Source organism: Citrus sinensis, chromosome 3, assembly GCF_022201045.2.
Source record: "Citrus sinensis cultivar Valencia sweet orange chromosome 3, DVS_A1.0, whole genome shotgun sequence".
Lineage (NCBI taxonomy): Eukaryota > Viridiplantae > Streptophyta > Magnoliopsida > Sapindales > Rutaceae > Citrus > Citrus sinensis.
The window spans coordinates 25,170,607-25,181,816 of NC_068558.1; the positions used below are offsets into that span (position 1 = coordinate 25,170,607).

The 11,210-nt window shown below is 46.9% G+C and overlaps 2 protein-coding genes across 2 annotated transcripts; both read right to left on the bottom strand.

Moving 5' to 3' along the window:
• Nucleotides 1-7,533: 7,533 nt before the first annotated feature.
• Nucleotides 7,534-8,265, bottom strand: LOC127900673 (uncharacterized). Its single transcript, XM_052435862.1, has 2 exons — nucleotides 7,732-8,265; nucleotides 7,534-7,665 (listed from the first exon to the last, which is right to left on the bottom strand). The coding sequence occupies exons 1-2, from the start codon at nucleotides 8,263-8,265 to the stop codon at nucleotides 7,534-7,536; spliced, it is 666 nt and encodes a 221-aa protein (XP_052291822.1).
• A 41-nt stretch (nucleotides 8,266-8,306) lies between these two features.
• Nucleotides 8,307-9,643, bottom strand: LOC107174891 (uncharacterized). The gene is made up of 2 exons (XM_052435863.1): nucleotides 8,767-9,643; nucleotides 8,307-8,692 (listed from the first exon to the last, which is right to left on the bottom strand). The coding sequence occupies exons 1-2, from the start codon at nucleotides 9,641-9,643 to the stop codon at nucleotides 8,307-8,309; spliced, it is 1,263 nt and encodes a 420-aa protein (XP_052291823.1).
• Nucleotides 9,644-11,210: the final 1,567 nt, after the last annotated feature.

Consider the following 11,210-nt stretch of genomic DNA (forward strand, 5'->3'; position numbering starts at 1 on the left):
TATTTATTAAATGTTAGAATGGAATTTACTTTTCAAGTGTAAATCATTTTTATGATCTTTTATGAACCCTATACGAATGTGACCAAGATTATTTATGAAAATTTATTCAATGGCCACCTGTTGAGATTTTATGAAGCTCACCTCTCGAGGGTCAAAGTGCCACATGCAAGTCATTACATATGAAAAATATATTTAAATATTTTGGCTCATTCTCAATAGTCATGTTGATTCTGATTCTGATCGTTACGAATTTGTGTCCTTCTATTACAATATGTAATTTTGTAAAACTTATGTTTCTAATATATATTTTGATAAAGAAAATAAGGCTTGCAAAAGTGTGTTAGGAATAGTTTTACTTACCGAGTTGACGGCTCACCTCTCGTCATTACTGTTACGTAAATAAAAGCACCAGGTCGGCCATGCTACTATTTCCACCCCGGCATGGATCACTTCAGCCGAATGGTACGAGCAGAACACGGTGACAAGATGAACCGACCATAGGCGAATATACCGACCAGAGGTATATACCGAGCCGATACCCGTCCCCAAAAAAAGCGGGAACACGATCTCACAGAATCACGGTAGTTATGCTTTTCCCAAAACCGTTGCGAGAGATGCGAGATCCCACGTTTGCCCATAATGTAGCAGTTAGAGTCCCATGAGGGGCTGCCACCACCCGAAAAAAGTGGGATGCAGGGCAAACGGGAACGTGGGGACAGCGGCTATAAAAGAAGAAGAAATCAATGAAGAATGGGAGAGAAAAATTGAGAGAGGGAAAACGCTGCCAAATTGCAATCAGGCCTTTTTCTTAAAAAACTTCGAATAGACTAGAAACGATTCTTGAATCCAAATTGCATTGTTTTCCCGTAAACACCTTGTGCTAACTTTGATCCGTTTTTTGTGAACGCATGTCTAGTAGGAGAAAGGAGGGCGATTCCAACCCCAGTGATTCGAGCAACAGTTGATAACACAAACGTTGGTGAAAAAATCCGGTCGGTCAAAAGGCGAGTAGATTTAAGCATCAACATTTTGGCGCCGTCTGTGGGGAGCTGAATAAAAAGCTACCACCAAATTAGTAATTACCGGAGAAGCAGCGAATGATTGGATATGGATGTGTCAAGAAAGGATACTTTAAGGGAGGACAATGAAACGGTGGAGACAATCACTCTCCGGGAAATTACAAATGAAGCCCGAGAGAGGATGATGCAAGATCGATTGGAGCGGATGGAGAAACAAATGGAAACTCTCGCGACCATACTGCACGAGCTGAGGGATGAGCGGAGAAGGGATTGTGAAACCCCCGTGGGGAGAGATGATGTTGGAGCAGAACCCAGCCTCCGGAGGCGTAGAGTCGAGGAAATCCCTCCGCCGGCAGACCAACCTAACGGGGTGCATCCCCACAGAAGCACTGGTCGAGTTCCAGGAGAGCGAGTAGATGAAGGGAGGGACCAACCTCTCCCTGGACGGGTATTGGAAGTCAATGGCCGAGGGGCCATTGTTGATGAAGGAGAGCTCAGACATCGGTTGCACAATGCCGAGCTGGAACGAGACCGGGTAGCTGCATGTGACCCTGACCGTGCCGTAGAATTAGAAGGGGAGGTGCGCAGATTGGTGCAGGTAATGGAGGAGATACAAGGCAAGAGAAAGCTCCCGAGCTGGAGGATAATGCTGGATAAAGAATCTCCGTTATCAACCGAGATCATGGGTACAGTAATCCCAAGAGATTTTCGATTCCCCGACCTCAAATACTCCGGTCGAAGTGACCCTCTGGTGCATATTGAGCATTTCAACGACATGACGGGGGTGCAGGGGTTGACACCAGCTCAGAGGTGTAGCGTGTTCCCATTGACTCTCGAGGGGCGAGCCCGAGAATGGTACCGCAAGCTGCCCCGAGAAGGTATAAAAGGGTACGAGCAAATGTGGCAAGAGTTGGCCGAACAGTTCCGAGGGGCAGTAGCCCCAGAGGACGACATGATGGAACTGATGGGGATGAAATAGGAGGAGCATAAGTCCCTTCGGGATTTTGTAAAGCGATATCACCGGGCCGTGCTAGATTTGGGAGCTTTTAATCACCCACAGGCGCTGAGGGGATTAAAAGAAGGTGTAAGAATCGGCCGATTGTGGTATAACTTGATAAGCCCCTTAGTGCAGAATTATTCGGCAGGGTATGAACAAGCGAGGCGAGACATAAAAATCGAAGAGGAGAAATTGGCAAGGATAAAGAGTGAATAGCTGGAAGAGCTGAGGCAAAAAGAACGGAGAGCCCCGACCGGGAGCAGATCGGGAAAGCGAGCTAGGGAATCATCAGTTATGGGCGGAATATCAGCTCGGTCCCGCCCTTACCCCATAGCTCAGAGGCCGCAACAGTTCCAACACAGCCGAGCCCAACCTCCGCGCACCCCGTTCCCGGAGCGGTAACGAGAATTCAAGCAGATGGCTGCCCACCCTTATCACAACACTCCCAGAGGGTTACATGCAACTGGTTCCAGGGCTGGACGACCAGATCAGCTAATGACTATACCAGCCCGAGATGACATTCATGATAGCCGAGCAGTTCAACTGGTAGACCAGAGCTTGGCATATAGACAGTACACTCCATTAAAGATCTCCTTGGAGGAATTGTATGAGAGGATCGAGGGACGAGGCCTGCTGTACCCTCCAACCCCAATAACAAAACCGGCTCATCGACGGGATAAGAGCAGATTCTGTAAATTCCACGACACTCACGGTCACACTATCAGCCAATGTCATGACCTGAAGGTTCAAGTGGAGGATTTAGTGAGGAACTGATACTTGGATGAGTATGTAGATGGAGTGTCCCCTGTCATTGAATCACAGTACACACGGGATGTAGGAGTTGAGAGGGGTCTGGAACGAGAACAGCCGATCATCCGTGTGATAACAGAAGGGCCAACCTTGGCTGGGGATTCGAACAGGGCACGGAAGAACTATGGGAGATACGCCCTGACTAGCAAAGAAGTGCTTTTCAATTTGCCAGCAACCAAGAAGGCAAAAGTGCGGCAAGTTCCCATTATGTGGACAGATGACGACGAAGAGGGCATTTTATATCCTCATGAGCATGCACTGTTGATTAAAGCATTGGTGGCTAGTACAAAATTGCGGCGAATACTGGTGGACACGGGCAGCTCAGTAGACATTTTGTTTAAGTCGACCCTAAATGATATGGGGATTTCAGACTTGAAGCTGGAGCGGACGAATACATCCTTGAAGGGATTTGGAGGGGGACAGCTAACTCCCATGGGGATCATCGAACTCCCGATTACCGTGGGATCAAAACCATTTGAAAGAACGATGATGCTGGATTTTGTCGTGGTAGAAGAAAGAAGTCCTTACCAGATGATATTGGGGAGACCGTTCATGAGGATAAGCCAATGTGTAATGTCCACGCATTATCTGGCGCTGAAGTACAGAATAAATGGAGTTGTTGGTGTAGTAAAAGGCGACCAGAAAATGGTCAGGAGCTGCTATACTACAACGGCCAAGGAAACGCTGCAGGTTACCTCTCTAGATAACCGAGGGGATTCAAAAAATAGTCGCCAGGAACCTATTGAGAAGCTAGAGGGGGTTGTTGTAAGCAGGAGTGACCCGAGCAGAGTGGTTAAGGTCGGATCAGAATTGGGCGAAGCAATAAAAGGCGAGCTGGTGAAGTGTCTACAGTCCCATGCAGACATATTTGCCTGGTCTCATGAGGATATGCCAGGTATTGATCGCGGGGTAGCTTGTCACAAGCTGGCAGTCAAGAAAGGGACAAGGCCGGTGAGGCAGAAAAGGAGATGCTTCAACCAAGAAAGGTACGAGGCCATAAATGCCGAGGTGGAAAAGCTGCTGAAAGCAGGATTTATAAGGGAAGTCAAGTACCCGGAGTGGATTTCTAATGTAGTACTGGTAAAGAAGGTCAATGGGAAGTGGAGAATGTGTGTAGACTTCACGGACCTCAATAAGGCATGCCCGAAGGACAGCTTTCCCCTATCAAAAATAGATCAGTTGGTGGACTCAACCGCGGGTCATAATCTGCTCAGTTTCATGGATGCCTTTTCCGGATACAACCAGATACCCATGGACGAGTAGGATGAGGAAAGCACTACCTTTATAACTAACATGGGTTTATTTTGTTACAGGGTGATGCCCTTTGGCCTGAAAAATACAGGAGCTACCTATCAAAGGCTAGTGAACAAGGTCTTCAAACCATTGATCGGTCACACTATGAAAGTATACGTGGACAATATGATCACCAAGTCAAGAGAACCGAGAGATCATGTGAAGCACTTGGAAGAGACCTTCGAATTGCTGAGGAGGTATGAAATGAAGCTGAACCCGGAGAAATGTGCATTTGGGGTCAGCTCGGGTAAATTTTTGGGATACTTGGTGAGCCATCGAGGGATTGAGGCCAACCCGAAAAAGATACGGGCGGTGATAGAAATGAGGTCCCCACGAACAGTTAAGGAGGTACAGAGCCTAACAGGGAAATTGGCAGCATTGAACCGATTCATTTCGCGAGCCACTGATAAGTGCCACCCTTTCTTCCAAATCATAAAGAAATGGAGGAAGATGGAATGGACACCGGAATGCGATGAGGCATTTGAACAGCTGAAGGAATACCTAGCCCGCGCCCCGTTACTATCAACTCCGAGAGAGGGTGACCAGCTGCTTTTATACTTGGCAATCTGTAAGTGGGCTACCAGCTCGGTCTTAGTCAGGGAAGAAGAAGGGAAGCAACACCCAGTATACTACACAAGCAAGGCCCTGGTAGACGCAGAAACCAGATATCCACTAATGGAGAAGTGGGCGCTAGCTCTGATAACAGCAGCGCGCAAACTCCGACCATATTTCCAAGCCCACCAGATCGTTGTGATGACTGACCAGCCCCTTCAGCAAGTGCTTCAAAAACCAGATGCGTCTGGTTGGTTAGTCAAATGGTCCGTGGAGCTGAGCGAATTTGATCTGTTCTATAAGCTCCTATGGTTGACTGTGCTCTACCAGGGGAAGAGATTCCGGAGGCACAACCAATAGAGCAGGAGAAACCAAAGGGGGTGTGGCTAGTGATGGTCGATGGGTCACGTAATGAACAAGGATCCGAAGCAGTAGTTGTAATACGGACCCCAGAAGGGGTCGATGTATCCTATGCAATAAAATTCGAGTTCCAACTTACAAATAACCAAGCTGAATACGATGCCTTCATTATTGGGCTCGGGCTTGCACACGCACTACGAGCTGAAAGGGTAGAAATCTGAGCCGATTCCCAGTTAGTCTGCAATCAGCTCTGTGACCAATTCCAAGTAAGGGAAGAGAAGTTAGGGCTTTATTTGAAGAAGGCGAAGCAAATGGTTGGACTCTTCAAAGAGGTAGAGGTAAAACAGATATCCCGGAATGAGAATCACCGAGTAGATATGTTGGCAAGAATTGCTGCAATTGTAGACCCAAAGTTACCTAAGTCAGTTCCACTAGAGGTGAAGACCTCGCTGAGTATAGGGGAGGAAGTAGAGGTAATGAGAGTAAGCACTGAAGAATCCTAGATGGGCCTGATTCTCTCATACATCCGCGATGGCACTCTACCAGAGGACAAAAGGCAAGCAAGAAAATTAAAATGCCGAGCAGCGAGGTACACGCTACTTGATGGGGTGCTCTACTGCCGAGGATTCACTTTGCCCCTTTTGCGATGTTTGGATGATGAGGAGGCAGATTATGTACTAAGGGAGATTTATGAAGGAATATGTGGCAATCACTCGGGAGCAAGAACTTTAGCCTTCAAGGCACTCCGGCAAGGATACTTCTGGCCAACCATGCACCAGGATGCAAAAAAGACAGCAAAAAACTGTAAAACATGCCAAAGCTTCTCTGAGGTTCCTGTACAACCTCCGGAAAAGCTGACCACTATGACATCTCTGTGGCCTTTCGCTCAATAAGGAATCGACTTGATTGGTTCGTTACCTAAGGGCCGAGGAGCGGCGACACATGCAATTGTGGCAATAGACTACTTCACCAAGTGGGTAGAAGTGGGAGTCCTCAGTCAAATCACGGAGAGGAAGACAACGGATTTTATTTGGAAGAATATCATCTGCAGATACGGGATCCCCTATGCCATCATTACAGACAATGGGAGGCAATTTGACAACAGTAACTTCAGGGAATTTTGCCAAAATTTGGGGGTAGACCTGAAGTTCTGTACCCCCGCACACCCCCAGGCGAACGGACAAGTGGAAGCAGCCAACAAAGTGATAAAGAAGCTCTTGAAAACTAGATTGGGAGAGAAGAAGGGAGCTTGAGTTGACGAACTACCAAGAGTATTATAGGCCTACCGAACAACTCACAAAACCGCCACAGGGGAAACCCCGTTCGCTTTAACTTTTGGTCATGAGGCGGTAGTCCTAGGAGAAATTGGAGTGGGGACACATCGAACGGAATATTTCGCTGAGGAGCAAAACGACAAGCATATTTGCTTAAGCCTGGACCTGCTTGAGGAGAAAAGGGAAGGGGCCTCGTAGAAAGTGGCCCAGTGTCAGCAAAGGGTCATGCATCATTACAAAAAGAACGTACGCGTGAGGCGGTTCCGAGCAGGAGATTGGGTACTTAGGAAGGTGAATTAAAACACTAGGGATCCTAACCATGGCGCTCTCAACCCAAAATGGGAAGGCCCGTATAGGGTGATACGAGCCACTGGACCAGGAACTTAATAGTTAGCATACCTAGATGGACGAGACGTGAAGAGGTCGTGGAACGCCGAGCACTTAAAGAAGTATTTTCAGTAAGCAAAGTGCTCCACTAAATCTTCAATTTGATAAGTTATATTTGTCAAATGCATGGTGGCTTGGTGCACATGCTTATATTTTGTAACGCATTCAAATTTCAATAAAGATGAATTCAGCATGAAATCCCCCGGCTAATAAGCCTATTAGAAAAATCTACTAAGGCAAGTAAGTGCCTGCTTCTGCTCGGTCAGCGAAAGACCAGCAGCTAACTCTACGAAAATTCTACTAAGGCAAGTAAGTGCCTGCTTCTGCTTGGTTAGCGAAAGACCAGCAGCTAACTCTACGAAAATTCTACTAAGGTAAGTAAGTACCTGCTTCTGCTCGGTCAGCGAAACACCAGCAGTTAATTCTACGAAAATTCTACTAAGGCAAGAAAATGCCAGCTTCTGCTCGGTCAACGAAAGACCAGTAGGCAAGTTTACGAAATTTCACCAAGGCAAGTAAGTGTCTGTTCCTACTCGGTCATCGAAAGACCAGCAGATGATTCCATGAAATTCGACTAAGGCAAATAAGTGCCTGCTCCTGCTCGGTCACCGAAGACCGGCAGGCAATTTTGCGAAAATTTTACTAAGGCAAACGGATGCTTATTCCTGCTCAGTGCACTAAAGAACCAACAGGCAAAATCAAATAAATTGTCAAGTTAATTTGCAGAAGCAACCCATGAGCAAAAACCAGACAAGAAAGCCAATAGAGAGCATTTAAAAATTTATAAACGTTTAAATGTTTACAAAGCAAATGAAAATCTAAAGTCTTTACAAAAATAGACCTAAGGATTAGGAGGGTCAACGGCCTCAGCAAGTAAAGGATCAGCTATCTCTGGAGGTGGAAGATCAGCAATACCGGGAGGAGGCATGGACCCTTGTCCCACTTCAAAAACACGCTCCACAACTTCTCCCTCCTGCACCCCATCTAAAGGAACCTCCACCTACTTCTGCTCACCCTGCTCCTTATCTCCCTGGCCGACCGCAGCCATATATCTCTCCACCCCAGCCTCTAGCTTGCTCATGTCGAGCTCGGGGTATTCTTCCTTAAGCACAGACATGATGCACTTATAGCTGAAAGCAACCCCGGAGTCATACTCGGCATCTAGCCGATCATCCACATGAGCGGATTTGCCTTTCTCCTCAGCCAGCTGGTCACTCAGGGATTTGATTTCTTCCTCAAGGGCGGTCCTCAGAGTATCTCTTTCACTTTGAGTAGCCTGAAGATCGGACTTCAGATCACCCAACTCACCCTCAAGCTTAGAGGAAGTGGACTCAGCAACCGCAACTTTCTCCTCAAGCTCCGTAAGCTGCTTGTTCAGCTCGGCCAGCTTCTCCTTAGAGCGATCAGCAGATTCAACTTTCTTCTTCAACTCCTGGTTGTCAGCTTGAAGCTTCCTCTCATGGCGGGCGGACCCGGTCTTGTAACACGAAACCATGGTGGCCAGCCTGAAGGAGACCCTTTGAATAGAAACTGCTAACTCGGAAAGGTTCATACTCTCGACGTCCTTCACCATCTTGGGCCTCACCGATTTTCTGTAATCCTTTTGATACGGGCTCAGGTAGTCACCTTGATCCCGAGATGGAAGAGGAGAAAATCGGTCCCTAGACTGCCAGCTGACCTCAGGACTCTTGTCGGAAGTTTTCTCCCCACCACTCTTACGTGGGGGGGAGGGGGCAGAGCAGGAACAGGAGCCTTGGAATGACCGGCGCTGGCTTTCTTTGGAAGAGAAGGAGGGTTGCTGGAGTTGCTTGGAGCCCGACCACGCTTTCTGCTCATCGCGCTGAGGATCTTGTTATCCATTCCAACAGCAATATCTACTAAGCCCGAACCGACCAAGTTTGTTGGCGATAGGAAGTCTTGGTAAGTAGACGCGATCACCAGAGCAATTTCCACCTGAAGCAAAGGTCGGTCTTCAAGATCTTTAATAAAACCCCACGATTCTGAAAAAATAAACAAGGTTAAAGAACCCAATAAGTAGCAATTGGAGAAAAAACATAGGCGAAAAATGAACGACCTGGGGTGACAAAATGCGTTGGAAGGTAAATATCATCACTCAACGAACAGGCCGTTGGACACCAATTTCCACCAGCAAAGAAGAATTTGTTCTTCCAATTTTTGCACGAGGAGGGGAATCCGGTGATTGGCTTCCTCTTCGCAGAGCTCGACATAAAATAATACCAGCCCGTTTCCTTTGGGCTACTCCTCAGTTGGTATAAATGCTTCACTTCAACAAGGGAGGGCTCCTCTGATCCACACCTCTCCCATAATACAAACATCGCCGAGAGAACCCTCCACCCATTTGGGTGTAGTTGACCTGGGGCCAGGTGCATACCGCCCAGTATCCTGGCAAAATAACTTTGAAGGGGCAGCCGAGCTCCTAGTTTGAAACTTTTCAGGTGCATCGTCACATACCCTTTCGGAGGTCGACTAGGGACATCACCTTTTCTAGGAACTACCAGGAGAACATCATTGGGAATGTTGTAGAGGTTCCTAAGCTTAAATAGATCAGTGGGGCTGGTGGCACAAGCTATGAAATCAATAGGATAAGAATCCGCCTCCACCCTATGGCCAAGATTCCTTTTCTTGGCAGGTCTGCTCGGTCCAGAACTACTCCCCTCACCATCACCAACTCCTTCAGGGACCCCAACCCCACCAAAGCTGTGGTTCTCACCAAAGCCCGACGCAAGTCCACCTCTATTTCCTACAAGCTCTAGTTCCGGGGAGGGAGAAATAGCCAAGGGCCGTGGGTACTCAAGGGTATCCCTGCCATGGGAAGGCCCTACACTATTGGAGGGACGAAAAAAATCAGTGGGTATCGACAAGTTAAGGTCTGAATCCCCCGTTTCTTCGTCACTCTCATCGGCAATCAATTTCCTTTTCCGATTTGACATACCGAAACCCCAAAAGAAAACCAAAACAAATCCAAGTATACGAATACAAAAAGGGGCAACACAAAACCCAATCAACAAAGAAGAAGTTAAAGGCTATACCTGGAATAGACTGGCACTGATAATGTCGCTGCGATGGAGGAAAAACCCCACAAACAGAAGTCTCAGACGCGGAAAGTATGAACAAAGTTCGTAGGAGTTGTCTCACAACAGAGAAGCGAAGAGAACAAAACGACGATGATTTAAGTCTAGGGATTTGAAACGAAAAGGGAAATGAAAGCATTTAAGTGATAGGGATGTCAGCTCACTCACCGAATTTCGAGGACAGATAGCCCGTCGTTTCAAATTTCAAATACGAAGAGTCTGGAGATGCCACGTCATTAACCGTTACAAGAGGCCAGGCTAGATGCAAGCCTAGATATGCAATGGACATGATTATCTAGGCCCATGCCCAGGTCGGATTCTCCCCAGAAGAAAAAAATGGTACCTCAGGTCTGTCCCGGTAAACAGAAGACCAGATGAGAAGCCCCCGGGTTGGCAAGAGTTGACTATCAGTTTTTATTCTTAACTCATTTCACTCGCAAGACCAGAAACTGGGGGACTGGTGTTACGTAAATAAAAGCACCAGGTCGGCCATGCTACTATTTCCACCCCGACATGGATCACTTCAGCTGAATGGTACGAGCAGAACACGGGGACAAGATGAACCGACCAGAGGCGAATATACCAACCAGAGGTATATACCGAGCCGATACCCGTCCCCCAAAAAAGCGGGAACACGATCCCACAAAATCGCGATAGTTACGCTTTTCCCAGAACCATTGCGGGAGATGCGAGATCCCACGTTTGCCCATAATGTAGCAGTTAGAGTCCCATGAGGGGCTGCCACCACCCGAAAAAGGTGGGATGCAGGGCAAACGGGAACGTGGGGACAGCGGCTATAAAAGAAGAAGAAATCGATGAAGAATGGGAGAGAAAAATTGAGAGAGGGAAAACGCTGCCAAAGTGCAATCAGGCCTTTTTCTTAAAAAACTTCGAATAGATTAGAAACGATTCTTGAATCCAAATTGCATTGTTTTCCCGTAAACACCTTGTGCTAACTTGGGCATCGGAGGGCTTACGCCGGCAAAACCACCGGCGTCTTTGATCCGTTTTTTGTGAACGCAGGTCTAGTAGGAGAAAGGAGGGCGATTCCAACCCCAGTGATTCGAGCAACAGTTGATAACACAAACATTGGTGAAAGAATCTGGTCGGTCAAAAGACGAGCAGATTTAAGCATCAACAATTACTTTTATGGATTGAGTAACTTGTTGAGAGGTGTGCTTATATTTGGAGTTACAAATTTATTACTTTTGCTAGTTGAATAAGAGAAGGACAAACTTATATTATCTTTTGAACTTGTAATTAGGGAGTTTTGTTATATTTATGTCTTTGGAGAAAATATTTAGTATTAGACTTATGAATTTGTGGATTTGATTAATAAAAATTGAGGTATTTTAAGTTGAGTTTTCTTATGTAAGGATTACAATTAATCAGTAACCTCCTTTACCACGTGCTTTGCGAATGTTAG

What these genes read in the sequence shown, in the direction of transcription:
- LOC127900673 (XM_052435862.1), bottom strand. Translation starts at nt 8,265, where the DNA reads ATGGTGAAGGACGTCGAGAGTATGAACCTTTCCGAGTTAGCAGTTTCT. An exon ending in TGGAGAGATATATGGCTGCG is followed by an intron (nt 7,666 to 7,731) that starts GTCGGCCAGGGA and finishes GATGGGGTGCAG; the next exon opens with GAGGGAGAAGTTGTGGAGCG.
- LOC107174891 (XM_052435863.1), bottom strand. Translation starts at nt 9,643, where the DNA reads ATGTCAAATCGGAAAAGGAAATTGATTGCCGATGAGAGTGACGAAGAA. An exon ending in AACGCATTTTGTCACCCCAG is followed by an intron (nt 8,693 to 8,766) that starts GTCGTTCATTTT and finishes TTATTTTTTCAG; the next exon opens with AATCGTGGGGTTTTATTAAA.